This window comes from Myotis myotis, unplaced genomic scaffold (assembly GCF_014108235.1).
Source record: "Myotis myotis isolate mMyoMyo1 unplaced genomic scaffold, mMyoMyo1.p scaffold_m19_p_10, whole genome shotgun sequence".
Classification (NCBI taxonomy): domain Eukaryota; kingdom Metazoa; phylum Chordata; class Mammalia; order Chiroptera; family Vespertilionidae; genus Myotis; species Myotis myotis.
The window spans coordinates 43,083,116-43,105,538 of record NW_023416314.1 but is presented as its reverse complement, the minus strand read 5'-3'; the positions used below and the strand labels follow the sequence as shown (position 1 = coordinate 43,105,538).

Sequence of the window (22,423 nt, the reverse complement as noted above, 5' to 3'; positions counted from 1 at the left end):
GACCAATTTTATTTAACAACTAGAATACCATTGCACGAAGATTCACGCAATAGGTCTTCCTTCCCCTGGCTGCCGGCACCGGTTTACCTCCGGCACCGGTTTACCTCTGGCACCCGGGACCCAGGCCTTTGGTTTGGCCGAAGCGGAGAAGCCAAGCCTCTTCAATCTGCAGTCTTCACTCCATGCCTGCATATGCAAATTAACCACCATCTTTGTTAGGTTAATTTGCATACTCATCCTGATTGGCTGGTGGGTGTAGCGGAGTAACACCAATTTGCTTGTTTCTCTTTTATTAGTGTAGATTGTTTTTACATTCTGTTTTGTTCTTAAGATGTACTCAGATACTTACCCCAATGTCTATTTGTTATCTACATCACCACACTCTAACCACATTACTTCCTGTACCCTATTATTTTCAGTCCAGAAACAGTTAAGAATCATAGATCCAAAGTCAAAGAACTTCTCTCCAACAGGAGATGTATGGACTAAAGGGAACACAGAGCCCTGAGGAGAATGTATCATTCCCTGGGCCTCAGAACATAATATTCTGGGATGTGGACCACAGCAATGTGCTTAGCTCTAGAGATGGACTTTAAGTGATAGGAGAAGGAGCATAATTCATTATGGTTTCCTATTTGCCTAAAAACCAGGAAACCTAATTGTAGTCTTTACTGAAGAACCATGATCTGTCTGTATTTCAGAAGACCAGACATGGTTATCCAACCAAGCCCTGCATCAATATCCACTGCAGATTCAACTCCTCTCTCACTGGGGGTTGGGGGTGAAAGAACAGGCTTATTTCCTTCCTGAGCACTGCCATAGTACATTAGCTCACAGGAAAGATTGAGGACAACATGGAGAAACCAACTGAAAACAAAAGTATGCCTGTGAGTACATGCGTGGTGTGTGAGTGTATTTATCAGAGGCAGAGCTTAAGTAGCTTTTACACACACACACACACACACACACACACACACACACACACACACACACTGAGTGGCCAGATTATTATGACCACCTGATGTTTGTAGGCAAATTAGCCGTACACTGCTGTCTGCAGTTACCAAGATAAAACGTCTCCAATTCGCACAGGAACACAAGGATTGGACAGTCGAGCATTGGAAAAGAGTCATGTGGTCCAATGAATCATGTTTCCAGTTGCATCATGCAGGTGGCAGAGTGAGAATTTGGCAGAAACAGCATGAAAGCATGCACCCCGCATGCATGAGTACAACCCGTCAAGCTGCTGGGGGCAGTGTTATGGTTTGGGGCATGTTTTCCTGGCATGATTTGGGCCCTTTAATTCATGTGGAACAATGTCTTAGTAGCACAACATACTTTAGTATCATTGCTGATCAAGTTCATCCTATCATGTTGATGGCATATCCCAATGGAGATGGCTTCGTCCAACAAGACAATGCACCATGCCACAGTGCTCGTATTGTGCAGGAGTGGTTTCAAGAACATGAGGGAGACTTTACCTTGCTTAGGTGGCCCCCACAATCACCAGATCTCAATCTAATTGAACATTTGTGGGGCGAAGCTAAAAGAGCCATCAGGCAGCTGGTTACACAACCATCAAATCTCCCAGAACTGGACAGTGCTATTCATCAGGCATGGTGTCAGATTCCTCGCATCACCTTTCAACATCTCGTGGAGTCAATGCCAAGAAGAATTGCCACAGTATTGAAGGCAAAAGGTGGCCCAACGAAGTACTGATGGGGTGGTCATAATAATCTGGCCACTCAGTATATATATATCCCACGTTCAAAGGCTGTTAAATCGCGTTGTTTACACATATCTTCAGAAAAAAAATCACTTCTACAGTTGTGACAAACAACTTGCTTCCCTATTTATAATGGTCTGGCTCTCTAGTAACTTCAGCATGAAATTATAGCTAATTTTCCTGCAAACATCAGGTGGTCATAATAATATGGCCACTCAGTGTATATATTTACAAATGTAAAATAGAATATCCTAGAATTTAGTTTATTTGATCAGGACTAATATGTAGTAACAGCAGAATTATAATAAAATGCTCAATGTCTCTCTCTCTCTCTCTTTCTCTCTCTCTCTCTAACACACACACACACACACACACACACACACACACACACACATACACTCACACACACAGACTTATCTATCATTGGCAGAGCTGGACGTATCTAGACAGCAGCACAGAGGTATCTGAGATCTGAATCATGAGACTTCAGTCAAAACCACCCGAGTGCCCCTTAAGGCAAAAACCTGTTTAATGAGACACTGACACAGTTTATATTTCTCAGTAATTAGTGGGGAAAATGTTTATTCAGTTGAGACGCTTACATGTTATACATTTAATGACATTTTTCCTCTCACAGTGATTCTAACTATGGTGGGTTTTATTACCAGGACCATTTACAGAAAATAAAATCAGCATTCAAGTATTTTATTCATGGTTCACTGTGCATATTTCGGGAGATTGGACTTGAACTCAGACACTCTGGACACAAAGCTTCCTCTGTTGGTACATATTATTTATAATATTTTCTCCTTCACTCCTTGATGAATAATAAACATAAAGGGGTAAACTGACACACACCTGAGGACTCATTCTGTAGTGAATGACTCCTATACAGGATCTTCAATAATGTACAAAAGTTGTTAGAAAGCTTTCCATCATCTTCTGTCAGGGGCAGAGGACATGAGATTTTAAGAAATTGGTAGAGATTTTACCTACATGCATGTCATTTTTTAATAAGGCATTAGTCATTTTCCTTAGAATTATAAAAATGATGAACTAGCATTCTTTATTAATGCAAATAAGATATTGGGATAAATATAACATGTGGCAAATTATATACCCTACTGATGAAGGAAGGGTATTCAAATCAGAAGAAAAAAAGCAGCAAAGATTAGATGGTGACAGTGATGCAGAAAAACTCAGTTTGTTAGATGCATTCAAGGAAAGAGACTACACAGAAGTGGGTGAGGAGATGAGAGTTTTAAGAGCTTGGAGAACACAGTTTCAGGGAGTCAGAATATTTCATACTATTGAAATATGGATAAATTTCCTGATTAAAGCAACATGAAGAGAATTTATAGATAAGAAACCCATGGTTTGTGATATTCAAAAATGAGATAGTGCAAGCCTTGTAGTCTAGGAAAACTCCAATACGACGGGGAGGAACCGTCAGGAACAGAGTTAAGAATGAAGGTTTGGAGGAGGCAGAATTCACAAAAGCCTTATATTCAGAATAATTCTGTAACCCTATAACCCAGTAGCCATTTTTAGGTTGATACCGATAGCTAACAGGCTGATTTTTAATTTGTTTTCCAAAATCCATCCTAATGGAGACAGGATATTTCCCCACACATACCCCCAGAATCCAGGCATGTTTCTGTGACACATCCACCTCCCAGTAATGCTTCCCTGATGTGATAGATGGTAATCCCAGGACACCATAATCTTCATAATCTTCTCTCTCAGGTGGACAATGTGTTCTCTGAAAAAAGTCACTGAAGTCACTTCTCACTTCTCTCTCATATGCAGAAATAGCAATATTTGAATTAGCCCTCCGATGATCCAGGGTCACATTTGCTGTAAAAAATTACAGTGCTATGTGAGGAAAATGATGTATTACTGTGACATTGCAAGAAAGATCTTCAGAATAAAATGAGTAGGAACTGGGAAAAACTTGTTTTGGTCTTTGAGGAGCAGGATAACATTGTGGAAATATAATGTGTATGTCTGTTGGAAGGAAAACATGGATCTTTACAACCGCTCACACCCTAACCCACTTCTGTGTAGAGTCTCTTTCCTTGGGTGCATCTAACACACTGAGTGTATCTGCACCACTGTCAGATACACTGACACTGTATCTTTGCTGCCTTTTGTTTTTTCTGATTTGAACACCCTTCCTTCATCAGTAGGAATATTTGCCTCGTGTTACATTTATATCAATATCTTATTTGCATTAGTAAAGAGACCTAGTAGAAATGCAATATTCTAAAAGAAGATGAGGACAGGGTAGTTTCATGATACTGTGATTTCGACTTACCCCAGTAGCGGCGTACCTCTGTCAGTTCTGAAAGTAGAAAAAATACATAATATAAAATATAAGCAAAAGAGTCTACATTAAAATCTATTTTCTCTCCAGATCAGGGGAAAGACTGGTGTCTATGTAAGATAGTACATGGAAGAATGAGAGGTGAACAAGGCAGTTGACCACTCCCCAGTGAATATGCCCATATAGTCAGCACATAATATCCATTTTTCTCTGTCTCCTCTACCCACATCTAGAAACTGAACTCTTCTTCCTCTTTAACCACCATCATAACAAGAATCCACAGATACCCACTTGTTCTAGCATTCCTCACCATTAAACACTTGCAGCATCCCTCTCAGATCAGGAAGTTGGAACTGTCTCCTGTGTTCCTTGGATATAGTTTCTAGCTTCTTCAGAGTGAAGGTCTTACTCCTAGGGACGACAAAACAAGATCTCCACACCTCTGCAATTTTTGACTCTCCCAAACCACTGATTTTTATCCATTCACCTTATTGAATACTTCAGCATCCTTCCACAGACCCCTGAGAAAGTAGAGAGTAGACTCCTGAACTTAGAGTCAGAAAAATTGTGTTTGGCCCATTTTCCCAGGTGCCTTTTGTTTGATCCTGGGAAGGAGTATACCTCTCAGAATCACAGATTATTCTTTTCAAGATGAATATCCTCTCCTCTCTAACTTCTAAAAATCATATGAAATTATATGCAATAGTGGATTTCTTTTTTAATTAAATCTTTATTGTTCAGATTATTACAGTTGTTCCTCTTTTTCCTCCCCATAGCTCTCCTCCACCCAGTTCCCACCCCACACTCTGCCCTTACCCTCCCACTGTCCTCATCCATAGGTGTCCAGTCTTTTCCTGTACCCCCACACCTCTTTCCCTCCAAGAATTGTCAGTCCACTCTCTTTCTATGTCCTGGTTCTATTATATTCACCAGTTTACTCTGTTCATCAGATTTTTTATTCACTTGATTTTTAGATTCACTTCTTGATATGTATTTGCTGTTCATAATTTTTATCTTTACCTTTTTCTTCTTCCTCTTCTTAAAGAATACCTTTCAGCATTTCATATAATACTGGTTTGGTGGTGATGAACTCCTTTAGCTTTTTCTTATCTGTGAAGCTCTTTATCTGACCTTCTATTCTGAATGATAGCTTTGTTGGATAAAGTAATCTTGGTTGAATATTTCTTGCCACTCCCTTCTGGCCTGCATAGTTTCTGTTGAGAAATCAGCTGACAGTCATATGGTTATGCCAGTGTAGGTGACTGACTGTTTTTCTATTGCTGCTTTTAAGATTCTCTCTTTGTCTTTTGCCCTTATGATGTGTCTTGGTGTGGTCTTCTTTGGATTCCTTTTGTTTGGGGTTCTCTGTGCATCCTGGACTTGTAAGTCTATTTCTTTCACCAGGTAGGGGAAGTTTTCTGTCATTATTTCTTCAAATAGGTTTTCAATATCTTGCTCTCTCTCTTCTTCTGGCACCCCTAAATTCGGATGTTGGTGCACTTGAAGTTATCCCAGAGGCTCCTTACACTATCTTCATATTTTTGGATTCTTTTTTCTTTTTGCTTTTCTGATTAGGTATTTTTTGCTTCTTCGTATTTCAAATCTTTGGCTTGATTCTTGTGATCCTCTTGTCTGCTGTTGGATCTCTGTATATTATTCTTTATTTCAGTAAGTGTATGCTTAATTTCTAGTTGGTCTTTTTTCATATCCTCCAGGGTCTCACTAAATTTGTTGGCGATTTCTAAAAAATTCTTGAAAAACCTTATAACTGTGGTTTTGAACTCTATTTCCAGTCGTTTGCTTCCTTCATTTCTGTCATTTGTGACCTGTTTCTCTGTCTCAACATTTTGGTTGCTTCCCTGTGTTGGTAGAGTGGCTTTGTATGCTAGGTGTCTTATAGGTCCCAGTGGCTCAGCCACTCCAATTACCTGAGGTGGACACTCTTGGTGTACCCCTTTGTGGGCCTTGTGCACAGTCTTGTTGCAGTTAAGCCTTGATTGTTGTAGGTATCACTAGGAGGAATTGACCTCCAGGACAATTGGCTGTGAGAATCAGCTGTGTCTACAGTGGGAGAACTTCTGTGCTGAAGACACCCTTATGGGGCAAAACTTGCTTCAGTGTGGCTTTGGTGCTCACTGAGTATGCCCCCTGAGTGTGTCCCTTATGGATCTGAGGAGTTGTAATTGGATGGTCCCACTCTGACCACTGGGTACACTGGCTCTTGGATCTCTAAGGAGGTGCTAATTTAGCCTCTGCCTGAGGCTACCCAGAAGGAACTACAAAGAGATCTGCAGATTCCCCTTCCTTGTTTGAAGAGTGGAGGTGCCCAGATGAGGCCCAGCTGTGAAACAATGCAAGCTGCTGTGGGGCCTTGGGTCTTCTCTTGGAAGTTCTGTGTCTGTCTGGCCCAGCTGCAGTTTGTTAGGTAATTTTCAGATTGAAAAGGGCCAGGCCTTTCATATGCAAAAGCCTCTGCTGCAGCTTGGGTGGGGCGATGTCTCAGGGAATCAACAGGGTGGAGCAAGCAGCTATGGCTGATCCTCATCCCTGCCCTAAGAGGCCCTGTGTCCCAGTGTCCTGGTAATTGCCACAAGCACTGCTGAGAGAAAGCCACCCTCGAGTTCCGAGTTCTGCCCACTGCCAGACAGTCCAGTTTCTCCCCATATGAGTCTAGGTCCCCAGAGACTTCCTGGAACTGGAGTTCAGTGCAGTCAGGAGCTTGTGACTCCCTCCCTATTGGAAAAGACAGCCGCGTCCTCAGTTGCCAGCCCTTGCCGCGTGCACCTTGTACCTCTGCACTCCACTTCCGCAGCTCCTCTGAGTCTCAGTGTGCTTTTCTCTTTCCTTCTAGTTGTAGAATTTCCACTCAGCCAGCCTTCCTGTAGTTCTGGATGATGTCCGTTCTGTCTTTTAGTTGTATTTTTGAAGTTGTTGGGGGAGGCAGCAATTTCTGGTGTTTACCTATGCCCCCATCTTGGTTCTCCTCGTGGATTTCTTTAAAATGCCAAATTTGGTACCTTGAAATGAATTAATGTAAGGAAAAGCCATGACATGGATGTAGAGTCCTAGCATTATGACAAGAAAGGAAGGTTTCAGAACCTAGCTCTTGGTGGTTTGAGACATACTGTGTGGAAATACTGTCTGGAGAGGAATAAGACCTTTAAATGTTACTCCCCAGTAGGGAGGCCCCAGGAACAATATCTGAGATTTCAGTTGCTCTGGGAAAAAATGTAACACTTGGGAAAGACATTATTGACACTGTACTTACAGTGGTCTGAATTTCATGTGCTTGGAAGAGATTGATGTTGTCAAGTAGATGTTCAAATTTAGACATAGAAGTAGCCATTTTCCCCAGTGGTTAGAGCATCAGCCAGAGGACTGAAGGGTCGCAGGTTCTATTCCTATCAAGGGCATGCGACTGGGTTGTAGGTTTGAACTTCAGACCCAGTGGGGCATGTGTGGGAGGCAACCAGTCGATGTGTCTCTCTCACATTGATGTTTCTCTCTCTCTCTCTCTCATTCCCTCTCTCTCCCTATCTCTCTTTCTCCTTATCTCTTGCTTTCTCTCTCTCTCTCTCTCATTCCCTCACTACCACCCTCCCTACATTCCAATCACTATCTGATGGTCAATGGACAAAAAGTAGTATATTTAGGTGAGGATTAAAAAAATTTTAGACACCAAGATGGTGCCCTTCCATTGGCGTCAAAAGTACATGAGCAAGAGCCCTACCTGGTTTGGCTTAGTGGATAGAGCATCAGCCTGTGGACTGAAGGGTCCCCAGTCTAATTCCAGTCACAAGCACATGCCTGGGTTGCGGACTTGATCCCCAGTAAGGGGATGAAGGAGGCAGCTGATCAATGACTCTCTCTCATCATTGATGTTTCTCTTCCTCTCCCTTCATCTCTGAAATCAATTTTTTTAAAAAGTACGTGAGAAAGATGGATCAATTGTTTGTGTCAGAGTCAAAATATTCCTTGATATTTATGTTTGTTTTTGAAAATACAGAGAAACCATTTTTGTTTGAGTATTTTATAACTATTGAGAATGAACCAGATTTTATGGTAGGATATTTAGGTGGGGAGAAGTTGCTGAGTTTGGATTAGAGGCAGTTAGACATAAGATGTTGCAGTATCAGGCTCATGTGGCCACATTAGTTTTTTTCAATCAGCATGATTGTATCTAACTCAGATTTCTGCAGTACATAGGTGATGGATTTATTGTTGAAATGTCATGTTTTCTTCAGCTCCTAAGCAGCCAGAATTTGAGACAACTCAGTTACATTTAAATTTCTGCTCTGGGAATAGAAGATACCAGGTCCTTTTATGTTTGGAGAAAGTCAATTTGGGGGAAAAAAAGAAAGAGAGAGCGAGACACACATGTACTACTATTTGTAATACTTTAAACAATAAAAAAATATTTAAAAAATATTCAATCCAGAAATTCAAGCTAAAACTGCAACCAGCTTGTTCTGTTCTGAGCAATATTTTATCCTAATTAACTACCAGATAACTCTAATGGCTTTAAACCTCTTTTTACAGGACAAAACATCCATTGTTTGTCTTCCACACATACCTTTCCAGGATGCCATTCACATCCTAGGGACAAAAGAGAAAACATAAGTCAAAAAGTATAAGTCCTCCTCACTTACAAAGCTTCATCACATCCCCAGGTCCCCCTGATCTGGTGGGAATAGAGATGGTCCTAATGTGAGAACAAAATAGTAAAGAAAAGATCCAGGTGTATCATTTCAGAAGACTCATGAACAGTTGTCAGTTTTCCTAAAATATTGACCCTTGTGGAACAACACCTTTAGCTTCCAGTACCTGGAGATGAGATATATTTATGAGAAAAGCATGAGGCCATCATATTTTCCCATGTTCACAAGACTCCTCATGGGTTGATTTGAATAATTCATGGTTTGCTCATTTATTCAACACAAATGTAAAGTAATTAACTATTACTTGTCAAGTTTTATGCCTTAATTGGAAGAATCAAAGATGAGTAGTTAGAGTATTTCTCAAAAATTCACATGGCTTCCACTTAGTGTACAAGCAAACAAATGTATTAATGTAGGCATTTCTCAAATCTCCCTTCTTGTTTCACCCACTATCCACAGTTGATCTTGTACACACCCTTAAATTTGATGCACACTTATGTATAATTGTTTTCCAAAGTCTTTATTTTTACTCAGATTTGTCTCTTAAATGCAGGTTACTATAATGCCTAGGAAAGCACCCACATGAACCAGTAACTTAGGCTGTTTACTATGTAACTTACTTTTCAGAAAACAAATTACTACCTCTTTTCTACACCTTTGTCCATGTTAACAACATCCACTTGGTCACTGTTCTAAATACTACAATATTTACTGCGTTTCAGTCTCCAACAAAACAGTTTAGTCCACATTATTAATTATTTTTGTCATCTGAAATTGTTTATCATCACAAATTTGTTCCTTTAAACAGATATGCACAAATATATTTGGTATCACCTATCTGAGACTAACTTTTTTTTTTTTAATATATTTTATTGATTTTTTACAGAGAGGAAGGGAGAGAGATAGTTAGAAATATCGATGAGCGAGAAACATCGATCAGCTGCCTCCTGCACATCTCCCACTGGGGATGTGCCCGCAACCCAGGTACATGCCCCTGACCGGAATCGAACCTGGGACCTTTCAGTCCGCAGACCGACGCTCTATCCACTGAGCCAAACCGGTTTCGGCGAGACTAACTTTTTTCATGACACCCAAAACTAGGCCAACCAGAGGATCAACATACACACACACACACACACACACACACACACACACACACACACAAACACACACACAAACACACACACACAAAAATTGCTTTGTTCTCTATATTAGGGTTTTATTGTTGTACATGACAAAAAGAAATTAAAAATAGGTAAAGTAGAGAAAATGAAAAGGAATTTGGGGGACAGTTTTAATTTAATCAAGCTTCATCTTGAAGTTCAAACATTGTAATCAGGACCTGGTTTATGTCATTGTCCAAACTCTACCTCTTTATTGAGTTTATCCTCAGTTCTTGAAAAAAAATATTATTTCCTCATATAAATTTCATCTAAAAGTATACCTTCCCAGTTATATCAAATAATTCTAAGGCCTGCATGGCATGGGCCTGCATTAGATTAAGTCCCCCTATTAAAAGTATCATTGCACTGTGGCTGAAGTAATAAAAAGCAATATTGGAGGCAAGTATCCATATTTTACTGGAATTAATTTAGTATCAATATGCAATAGGTCTTGATAAAATAGGATTCATATTGTAATGAGAAGAGCAACCACCACAAAAATAAAAAAAGTTTAAAACAAATTTTATACTAGAAATATTTGGTTAACTCAAAAGAAGCTATTCAATGAGAAAGAGAACAATGAAAATTGTAGGTGGCATATAAAAGCTAATAGCATAATATAAGTTAAATAGAGCTACATTGACAATTGCATTAAATGTCATTGCCTTAATTCACCATTTAAAAGATAGAGATTGCTGGTCTAGCTAAAAAGCAACTTATAGTATTGCTGCTTATAGGAGACATATTTTGGATTCAAAGATACAAATTTGGCAAAAGTAAAAAGAGAATCTTGGACAAAATGATGGACTAGGTAAAGAATGTGTTTGTTTTCTCCAAAACTCATATCAAAATTATAATTAAATTATAGAATAACTACCTTTGAGAACCACATGATGACAAGATGAACAGATTGGTATTCTGCTGCAACTAAAAATTTGAAGAAGCCACCTTGAGACGGTAGGAAGGGTGGAGACGAAACTGGCTGGTAACATACCCATGTGTGGAGGTTAAGAAATGGGACAGCCATTCAGCCTGAGGGGCAATTCCACCCACCAATGTGCAACAGCAATCAAGACTCAACTACAATAAGAGAGCACACACAACCCAATAGCACCTTTTTTCAGATGAATATGGAAACTGTACCACTGTTCCCAAGGGACACCAACCATATAAGGCCATTCTGCCAAGGCTGCAAGATGTAGCAGATATACCAAATACATAGGAATAAACATGGAAAGGCAGCAAAAACAATGAGACAAAGAAACATGTCCCAAATGAAAGATCAGGATAAAATTTCTGGAAAACAACTAAACAGAATGGAGACAAGCAATCTACCCAATGCAGAATTCTAAACTAAATGCAGGGTATAAGGCTGCTCAGTGAACTTAGGGAAAGAATAGATTATTTCACTGAGGACTTCAACAAAGAGTCAGGAAACTTGAAAAAGAAGACAGACAGCATAAAAAGACCCAGTGAGAAATGAATAGAGAGAATCTTAAAAGCAGGAGGAGAAAAGCAGAAATATTTCTAGTATAAGGGGGCTCCTGTAAGACTATCAGCTGATTTCTCAACCAATCAGCTGATAGACTTATGCAGGCCAGAATGGGGTGACATGAAATATTCAAAGTGATGAAAAGCAATGACCTACAACCTATATTACTCTACCCAGCAAGGCTATCATTTAGAATTTAAGGAACCATAACGAGCTTTTCAGATAAGAAAAAGCTGAAGTTCAACAATAACAACAAACCAGTATTACAAGAAATGTTAGAGGCTCAAGAAAAGGAAAAATATATAAATAAGAAAATATTCACAATGTAGAAGACATGACCAACATTATCAACCAGCTCGATTTAACTCTAACTGGCATCTATAAACCCTTTCACCAAATCAATACAAATTTTTTTCAAATTCATATAAAAATTTGGACATACAATATTTTAATATCAATATATTTAAAAGACATAATAGTAAAATATATGCTTTCTGATTAGAAAGGAATTAATTTTAAAATACACAACAGAAGAAAAAGTAAAAATCACCAAGTGTTAGTAAATTAAAAAACACAGTTGCAAATATTTCAAGGGTTAAGATGAAAATAACAAATAAAATTTGAAAATACATTGAGTTGAATCTAAATAACAAGTAAATAATCCAAAAGTGTGGAATATAGCTAAAACTATACATTTATATAATTAAAAAATAACAGAAAAGGTTGTTGAATCAGTGGTCAAACTTCCCATTTTAGGAAGCTAGAAAAAGAACAATAAATTAAACCAATACACACATGCACACAAACACATACACACACTCATGTATGAATGTACATTTACATATACATACACAAGGTAAACTACATAAGTAAAAACATAAATCTATGATATTGAAAGGTTAAAAGTCAATAAATCAATTAAGTTCATTTTTTAAAAACATCAATAAAATTAAGCAAATATAACTAAACTGACAAAAAAAAATATCACTGAAATGAGGAATAAAAGATGGGCCAATACTGTAATACCATAGAAATGAAAGAGATTCTAAGAAATTATAATGAATAAATTCATGTTTGTAAATCTGACAACTTAGAATGGACAAATTTCTACAAAGATGTATATTATCAAAAAATGATGTATATTACACACACACACACACACACACACACACACACACACACACACAAATACCCAAGAAAATCTAGCACAAGTAAAAAATATTTATATTTTAAACCTTTCCCCCAAAAGGCCCAGAGTGAGATGGTTTCATTGGTGCATTTATTGAATAATGAAAGAATAAATAGTACCAATCCTTCTCAATTGCTTATCCAGAAAACAATTGTTTATTCAGAAAAAGGAGAAGAATCTCAACGCATTCTATGAAGGAAAAACAACTCTTGGATAATAAAGAGGTATCAGAAAAAAAGTTCTAGGCTAGGTCAAAAATATAGTGCCCGGCAGAAAATAATTGGAGACAATAGATATTTTCTCCACAGTCACTTTTGCACTGTAATTAGTACATTATAAAAGTAAAAATGAGATTTTCCCTTGTTATTCATGCATTTGATGATTTCCGTAACCTGTGAAATAGATGCAACTAAGGGTTACTACAAGACCAAAGGAACCTCAGCATCACCACAACAAACAGCACAGCCACACATCAGAGGAAACTTAGTCTTTATTTTCCTCAAATTCAGATGCTGATGATTCATTCTGAGTCTTACCTGCAGCATCTCCGCTGTTGACCCCTGCAACCGACGCTGCAGATCACAGGTGAGATCTCTCAACAACTGGCTCTGCTGGATGAGCTCACTGCTACCCTGAGCCAGGTAACTGAGAATATATCTCTTCTCCTTCTCCAGCTTTTGCATCTCCTTCTGTTCCTCACGGTCCAGGATACCTCTCAGTTCTTTAAAATAATCCTGGATACTTTGGCTTTCATTCTCTATTAGATCCTTCAGGATTGAAAAAGAGAGGGACTCTGGCAATCAAGAAGAGACTGGAAGCCAGAAAAGTATTGGGTTTGGAAGTTCTCAGAGGGAAGGGAGATGGAAACACAGGAACAATTCTTGGAGAGGTTGATATCTCCTATTATTTCTTCTCATCACATCCCAAAATAATGACCTCAAATCTGCACTATTGACACAAAATGGGACACGAAGGTATGGCTCAGCTCTCACAGAGAGGCCCAAGGCAGTCATGCCTTCCATCATTACCCTTGACCCCCACCCCAACCTCTACCTATGTTGAACATCAGGGCATGAGCCATTGGCAACCATTCATGGCTCAAAATAATCAGCGACATGAACACAGAATTCACTATGAGAATAACTAACCTACAAATATCTGTGTTAGTTTGTAACAGGTTCATTTTCTGCCTGAGCCCTACCAAAGAAAGAATGACAAATGGCTAATCAATAAATCTGGACATATCAATGGCCAGGGAACAAGAAGATAGGGAGCTCCTTCTGACTACACCCAAGGTCCTACCCAGAATCTTGTCTAGCTACCTCAGGAAGAGTTTCCTCCTACCTTCCAGGAAGTTGTTTCCTTTTCAAGATCAACTCCCAATTTTTCAGCTTCCTGCTGCTTTGCACTCAGACTGTCCAGAGCTTTCTGGAGCTTCTCCTGTGAGAGAGGAATCACATCAGGGTCAAGCTTTGGGCTTTCTTATCATCAGAAGAGAGGACAAATGGGGAAGAAATCAGGTTGATCTCTAAAGAGACTTGAGTTTATAGAAACTGCAAAATGACAACTTGAAGCTGTGATTTGAAGGAAATCTGATGTGTTTATGTGTTCTTTAAGACTCAGATGATAGAAGTCACCATTACTATGTCAAGAGAAGACTGATTCTCTTTGCCCTACAAGAAAAAACTTGATCCTGTGTAAGGAAAGAATTTAGGTCTTGATTCATTCTCCTGTCCAAAGGGACAATGACAGCTTTGCTTGTGCACCAAGCCTCCACCTATTAGCACAAGGTTTAAAAATGTCTACTTCTGATTGAAAGTCTGCTCATCATTTGTGTGGATTGCACAGAAATGTCTTTCAGGTCTTGGAAGGTGGACATAGGAAGAAAAGTGAACACAGGCCTCAGGGTTCTGGTGGCAATATAATTACAGTCAAATGCAAAGTTAAGATTTCCCATCAAGTGCTATTTTCTGCCCTGTCTTTCCTCCATCCCAGTCTATTACCTTGTACTCCTGGGCAATCTCCTCCATGAGGAATGTGTGGTGACCACGGTGCTCTTGGGACCGCTCGCAAAACAAGCAAATGATCTTCCCATGCTCCTTGCAGAAGAGCAGGAGTTTCTCTCCATGGTGCTCACAGAGATCTCTCTTTTGCTCCTCCTCTGGGCTCAGCTTGACCTCCCTGAGCACCTCCACTATGTTAGCCAAATGCAGACTAGGCCGCAGGTTCTCAGGCTGGTAACTGATCCTGCACACGGGGCAGCTGCTCTCTCCTTGGCCGTTCGCGGACTCCTTGTTGTTTGCAGTGATGCAGGCTTGGCAGAAGCTGTGCCCACAGTCCAGGCTCATGGGTTCTGTTAGGATCTCCAGGCAGATGGGGCAGGTCATCACCTCCTTTATGTTCACCAGGATTCCTGAAGCCATCGTAGCTGGTCCCTGTTCCTTCCTACCTGTTCTGAACTGAGGCTCCTCTTGTTCACTGATCTCTGCCTGATTGGAAAGGTTAAAGGGGGCAGAGTAAGAACAGTGGGAATAAATATTGTTAATTGTATAGAAATCAAAGACAGGGAAAGAACAGATATAGGGACATAAAAGAAGAGTTAGAGAGACAAAGAAAGGATCACAGTGACCTGGCAATTTTAAATACTTTAGTTAATTTAACATGACACATTTCATTTCTTTCTGTGCAATGGTTGTTATTGATCTTTACTTTTACTGAACAAAAGGATGGTCTGAGGTCCTTTATACAAAGAAAAGATGTTTGCGTGACCCAACATCTCTCCTTCTTCTTCTTTCCTATGCCAAACACATCCTCAATAATAAATGCACCAAACCACTTTTGGGTCTGGGCTTTTACACCCACTCTTCTCTCAGTAGGCAATGCTGCCCCTGGTATCAGTAGGATTCATTCTCATACTTCAGTCAACAATCTCCTTCCATGTTCCTTTATCAGAAAGACCTGCTCTGACTTGCTTATTTACAGTGTAATGATTGCCATCATTTTCTGTGTGTTTAAAAATATTTCTCTTATTATTTTGACATGATATGTGACACTGTGTGTACCTGGCAAGAGCAAACCCTTTATCAGATCTGTACATAGAGATAGTAAGTGACTTACAAGGATCTTATCTTCAATACACAGAGTTGCAATGAACCTACTATGTTCAAGGTCCCTATCAGGGGTCTGTTCCTACATTATTGAGTTAATCAAAGGTGAAACAAGTAACTTAGGAATTCTGAGAATTCTTGTGTTGATAAATGGTAACATTTCACATTTTCCTGGAAATTTGCCAATGACATTGTAAGGAGCCTCATGGTGTGTATGTATGTTGATGGTAAAGGGAGATAGGAGAAATATACGTTAGAATTATGCGAGTAACATATCTGAAAAATTAGAAATTCAGATGAAATAGATATGTCTTTGGAAAGAAATCTCAAAATATTAGGCAAGGTCATTTAACTAATTTTTCTTTTTTTAATATATGTTTTTATTGATTTCAGAGAGGAAGGAAGAGGGAGAGAGAGACAGAAACATCAATGATAAGAGAGAATTATCGATAGGCTTCCTCCAGCAAGTCCCACACTGGGGATCGAACCTGCAATCTGGGCATGTGTCCTGACAGGGAATTGAACCATGACCTCCTGGTTCATAGATCAATACTCAACTACTGAGCAACACTGGCTGGGCTCAACTAATTTTTCATCACTACAAATTACATGCTAATACTAATACCCATAAACACAAAAAAATGAGTCTGAACAGAGTTCAAACCACTATGACCCTGACATTCACATGCAAAGTACAGCAAATTATATGCAAGCTGATGTGACAAACAATACTAGAGAAATGTGTGTGTTAGGAAATCAAATAATGGGGACAGGTAAAGAGCTATCCAGAAATTCTAACTTGAAAACATAAAGGCTAAACTGAAAGCTGAATATTATGGAAATATGGCATATGGGAGAGAAATAAAAAAGTATTAGGTAAAGGAAATGACCTGTTCATTGAAGACACACCACCTTGTCTGATTTTGAAAATGCCAATGTCGCTGGTATGAGAAAACTGCTAGGCTTTTGGTATCACATGAGCCTGTAGTGATAATGACATATGGCCCTTTGACAATTCACTAATTTTCTAACATTTCAGACACTTTTCCAAGAGTAAAAGGAATGATCAGTGTTGGGCTATGAAATATTAGATAGATTCAGTAGAATTGAGAGGATGAGTAGGATATAAGCATAACTTCCAAGGAGGCATGATGATAGCTTTCAGGACAAGGAGGTGAGGGAATGGGGAGCAGGGGGTAAGAGTGAAACATAGGACTAGGTAAGAAGAAAAGACTGGCAGTTCTATTATATACTTTGTAACAAAAGGGCAACATCAAGCCTGGGCTCTTTCTTCCCATAGAGGTAATATTGGCTAATTCTTCTGATAAGTTGGCTTTTTGTTTTTGTTTCTGGAGAACTCATGAGGCTACAATAAAGTGGAGGGTCAGCTGCCTTCAAGGCCACATTGTTGATAGCAAAATTAGACTGATATGGAAAGTGCATTGGACGAGGAGGACTTCCTATGGACCTCAAGTGCCAGATAACAAGCTTAGACTTCATTTTCCATAAGGGGATTTTGACATTTTTAGCCACCTGTGTCTCTTTTAGGCCCTTGGACATTGTGCTTACTGGCTTTCACAACATAATTTGCACTCTAGCTCTAGGCTTACATACCTTTGTTGGTTTCTCACACATCCACTAAGTCTGACTTCTCAAAAGGCTGAGATATAACAGGGATGAAGTACTTTCTATAGCATTGAGAAGATCATCATTAATAGCTCAGCTAAGGTAGCCAATGTCAGCATGCCCAGTCTCCTGTCCTATATCTCCAGCTCAGCTAAGTGACCCTGGCAGGCAACTATCAGGTCACATAGATGGTCATGACCATTTAAATTAGAAAGGATGCTGGTGGTCTGTTAGGGAAGGTATTATAGAGTGGTGACACAGTGTTGCTCATTCTCCCACCTGGACTCAATATGGCCCTGTGGCTACAGTTTAGGCTCAGGATTCTCTAACAAACTCCAAGTAAATAGGACTATGAAGCAATAAACAAAGAAAGAAAAGATCTCAGTAGATATCCATGTCTTGATGGTTGCCAAAGTTTGAAGGTTAAAGAAAGATCTGCAATATGAGATAAGTTTATTCCTTTGCTCTGTGCTCTGAGGGAAAAGTTATAAAGGCTACATTGAGATGAATTTAGACCCACTAACACTGTCTACTAATGCCATGTTCATTATACATGAAGGGAACCTGATAAGGAATGAGGCTGAAGGAGAACAGAAGTGTATTCCAGCTAGTGGGCCAGATACTGAAAACAGCCCAGAAGCCATATGCAGTTAGCCCCTGGCTGCAGAGACGGTGGTACAGATCATTTTATGGCTCCAACATAATCCAAACAAGGTGTAAGAGCCTCCAAATATTTCTCATCCTATCCAAGATCTAAGAAATCCTGAGACCCACCAAGAGCCTGTAGAGGAGAGAGGAAAAGCATGCATTCTGCCTTGGGGCTCCAGAATTTATTTTTATGGTGGGGCTACAAGGAGCTAGGTCAGAGCACCTGCTGCCACAGGACACAGAAGACGAAAGTGAAGAAGAACTTGAGTCCTCACACAAGGAGTTTGACCCCACCACTACCTAAGCAGTGACTCTGTGGCTCCACAGCAGGCAGGCAGATAGATAAGGGAACATGAGTGGTATCTATGCTGGAGGGATATAACAAATGCCCAAGTCCATCCTCAGGACCGAGGGGTTTGTGGCCCACATCAGTCTCCCTAACTCAGTGATGGTGATCCTTTTGAGCTTGGCGTGTCAGCATTTTGAAAAACCCTAACTTAACTCTGGTGCCGTGTCACATATAGAAATTTTTTTATATTTGCAACCATAGTAAAACAAAGACTTATATTTTTTATATTTATTTTATATATTTAAATGCCATTTAACAAAGAAAAATCAACCAAAAAAATGAGTTCGCATTTCACCTCTCACACACGTGTCATAGTTTCGCCATCACTGCCCTAACTCTTGCCAGAGGCCTGAGCTCAAAAAATGTCTGTCTTCAAAAACCAACAAGGCTTATGCCCAGGAGCACCATAGAGGTATAGGGAACAGGAGATTCCCCTCTTAAAGGGTTCCTAAACAGGACTTGAAGGACTGATAGTATTTGCACAAGGACCCACTCAAAAGCTGAGGTTTGAGAATTGCCTAGACCACTGGTCGGCAAACTCATTAGTCAACAGAGCCAAATATCAACAGTACTACAATTGAAATTTCTTTTGAGAGCCAAATTTTTAAAACTTAAACTATATAGGTAGGTATATTGTTATTAACTTAATTAGGGTACTCCTAAGGCTTAGGAAGAGCCACACTCAAGGGGCCAAAGAGCCGCACGTGGCTTGCGAGCTGCTGTTTGCCGACCAGGGGTAGACCATGTGTGAAGGAGATCTCTTTCCTGCTGGAGGAGTGGAAGCCTGTTGGACTCGCCTGAGGCAGAGATGTGGGGGTGGGGCTGGCATTAGAGCTCCATCCTCTATCTTGCCATTGCAGGGCTCCATTTCCCTCTAACCTGTCAGTGCTCATGAGTGTACATGCCACATCTCCCTGCTGCTGTTGGGCTGCCAGAGCTGACAGGAGAGGGCCCATGCCTCATTCCCGTTCCAGGGCCACCACCCCTGAGTGCTAGAACTCTTGGGGGAGTTCATTAATGTGGTGCAGATTAAAACCTTGATGGAAGGAGGTGGAGTAGAAGTCAGAAATCTGAATATAGAGGAATAGGAAGAATTGCAATTTTCTGAGGTTCCCAAGTATAAGGATGCCAAGAATAGGTTCACCTTTTTAATGATGGTTATTGACCAGGAGAGGTTTCAAGGATGTTGGTTAAACCCCTTATCGGACTTTCGCAAAGTATGGAGACACTAGCTGCCGGGTCAATTTGTTTCAAAGAAGTCATTTGGGTGCATTCTATAGAAATTAAGAGTTTTATACCACAGGTGAATTCATTTGTTATTGCGATCTTAATAAAAAATTTACATTCTTCTGTTTTGAGGGACCTGGAATAGCCCCTGAGCATTCAGTTAGTATACATCAGACATGGATCTTGTCTCCAGTATAAAAAACAGATATATCATCTCTGAGATGAGGGAGGAAAAGAAAGTACACATCAAAATCTAAGTAACACAGAGATCAAGGTACAAATTGCTCAAAGGTGAAATAAAGGTGGACTTCCTTTTGAAAAATTACTAACTCCTTTTCCTAGCTGCATGCAAAGGGAAAAGTGAGTAAAGAGTCAATATAATAACAGAGGAAGGGAATGTGTAAGATGATTTAGAACTGGTTCTAAAGCAACAGAGGACACCAGAGAATCATAGGGTGCATTGAGGTAACTGAGCCATGGCCCTCAGGAGAGAATAAATTCCCTCTTCTTGGACCTCTAAGAGGCAAGTGTCCACATGGGGACTGTTAGGTCAAGGGGAAGCCCAGGAGCGGATGCATGCCACTGCAAGGCAGGTGGTGATGGAGATAATGGACCCTCCCTGATTTCCTAGCAGGTCAGCATGCCAGACAGATGGTGACACAGATACTGGCTCCTTCCTGGAATCTGTGACAACACCCTTGGCGGGAACTTCCTCAGCTCATGCCCCCGCCCCCCCGGCCCCACCCCTCACTAAACAGCTGTATAAAAGAAAGTGCCTCCCTCCCTGTTGGCACGAATTCACTGTCCCTGCCTTTGGGCCTCATGGGTCTCACCCGGGAACGCAGATTAAACCTTCTCTTTTCCTCCTTTCTGATTGACTCGACTCTCTTTGTTTTCCTGTGTCACGAACCTTACAGGGACTACAGAGATGGGCAGCAATCTGGTCATCCAGCCTCTCTCATCAGGCTGGCCAAAGGCTGGTCACTTATCAGGAAGGTTGGGAAAGTGAGGAGGAAACTGGTCTTGCAAGGTGTGTCTGGACATAGAAACTGTGAGCAATGCACTGCCCTGAGTGGGGGAGGGTTGTTATGCTGGAGGGACCATGGGATGTGGCCTGACTCCTGGGGGCCTTCCTGCAGGGCCATGAAGGGGGCAGGGAGCATATTTGCAAGACACAGACCCCAGCAGGATATATATAGATGGGCTCTCTGCGTGTTTTCTCACTCTGATTTGGAAATTATTCCCGGAGACCACTAGTGAAAGGGGTCTCTCCCTTTCTCTAGGAAGCCTGCTTGGTATTTCTTTGCTCTTCTGTAACAGAAGCTTCCCAGAAGTTACCAAGACAAGAGTAAAGGATCAGCATTCAGGGAAGGGGCGTCAGTTGTCATGTCCTGTATCAAAGGTAGCAAGAAAGCGCCCCTGAAGCAGCCTGAGAAACCAGCCAAGGAGATGGGTGAGGAAGATAAGGCTTTACAATAGCAAAAGAGGAGCAGAGACAGCAAAGGCCAAGGGGAAATCCACCCTCCTCCCTCCCCCTCCCCCCCTCTCCCACCAAAAATAAACACACACTTATGAAATGAAGGAATCTGGCCAGAAATGAGCTGTTCCCTGTGCCTGGGGCAATGGTGATCCTCAATTCCATTCCTGTTTTAACATCTGGATTCCTTATGATAACATCTGTTACCACATACAGCTGGAATGAAGAAGTGTTGTCTGTGAGCTTATTGTACATTTAAGAATAAAGGTTTGTAAAAATAAATAAATAAATAATGCTAATTTCACAAAAGAGCAAAAGGACCAGCTTCAAGAAGTTCTGATCCCTGGCAGAGCCCCTAAGAGCCCACGCCTCCCACAGGCCTCCTGATAAGGGCTCTCACTCCTGCTGGCCTCACCATGAGCTTGGGCTTTATGAAGAGGGAGAACAGGGCTCATCTCACAGGCTTCCTGGAGAACAGGAGGGAGGGATTTGCTGGCTGGGAAAGGAGTATTCTTACTCACTTTGGAAAGGTAGGAAGTCAAGACTACAGAATAGGGAGATGTTAGGTCAGAGAGAGAGCCCAGGATCAGATACATGCAGACCTGTGACGAGATAATGGACTCCCCCTGGCATTTCTAACAGATCAGCATGCCAGACACAGATACTGGCTTCTCCCTGAATCAACACTGACCGCCACACAGATACTGACTCCTTCCTGAATACCGTGCTGACCCCCTGCAGCAGAAACTTCCTCAGCTGAATACCTCAGCTCCTGTCCCTGCCCTTCACCCAACCACAGTATAAAAAAAGCACCCCCCTCCCTGTTGGCGTGAATCACCGTGCCCTGTCCTTGGGGGTACTTGGGTCCCCCGGGGATGCAGAATAAACTTTCCTTCCTTCCTTTCTTTTCTGATTCACTGGACTCCTTATTTCTTATGCTGCCTCCTGAGCCACCTAACCTAACAGGAGAAAATCAGGTAACTCAGCCTGGTGAAATAATGGTCCCTCCAATAAATAAATAAGACTGCTCTTTTAAACAGCCCTTCTCTAAAAATCACTCTTCCCCCAGACACAGTATTCTGCTTCTCTGCCACCTCAGCAGAGACAGTCAGCAAAGCAGCTTCAGAATCACAATTTAAGACACCAAACACAGTCAATCTGCTCCCCCAAAGCCTCCTGTCCTTTGTCCCCAGAAACTGCCCCACTTACTTTCAGGAAATATGCTGGAGTTTTAATTCTATGGAGGAGATCTGCTGTAAGTCTGGTCAGTATTCACTCATCAAGCCAGCGACCAGCTCTCTACAGAGGAGTTCCCCCACAGAAGCGGAGTGAGAAATGAAAGTTAAGTTCATAGGAGTAGAAATGAAACAAAGGAAGCAAAACAGAAACTTAAGAACAATAACAATGGGAGGTCACAACATAGGACACTTAGGGA

General features: G+C 40.8%; 1 protein-coding gene across 3 annotated transcripts; it reads right to left on the bottom strand.

The window, feature by feature from the left end:
• Positions 1-2,274: 2,274 nt before the first annotated feature.
• LOC118664744 (tripartite motif-containing protein 5-like) lies at positions 2,275-22,313 on the bottom strand. 3 transcript variants are annotated; one of them, XM_036325214.1, is made up of 9 exons: positions 22,198-22,313; positions 21,081-21,204; positions 14,558-15,043; positions 13,899-13,994; positions 13,091-13,321; positions 8,626-8,648; positions 4,363-4,463; positions 4,044-4,070; positions 2,275-3,583 (listed from the first exon to the last, which is right to left on the bottom strand). In XM_036325214.1, the coding sequence occupies exons 3-9, from the start codon at positions 14,975-14,977 to the stop codon at positions 2,988-2,990; spliced, it is 1,494 nt and encodes a 497-aa protein (XP_036181107.1). In that variant the 5' UTR covers positions 14,978-15,043; positions 21,081-21,204; positions 22,198-22,313; the 3' UTR covers positions 2,275-2,987. The 3 variants fall into 3 exon arrangements, with proteins under 3 accessions (XP_036181107.1, XP_036181106.1, XP_036181108.1); XM_036325213.1 differs by lacking the exon at positions 21,081-21,204; XM_036325215.1 differs by lacking the exons at positions 13,091-13,321; positions 21,081-21,204.
• Positions 22,314-22,423: the final 110 nt, after the last annotated feature.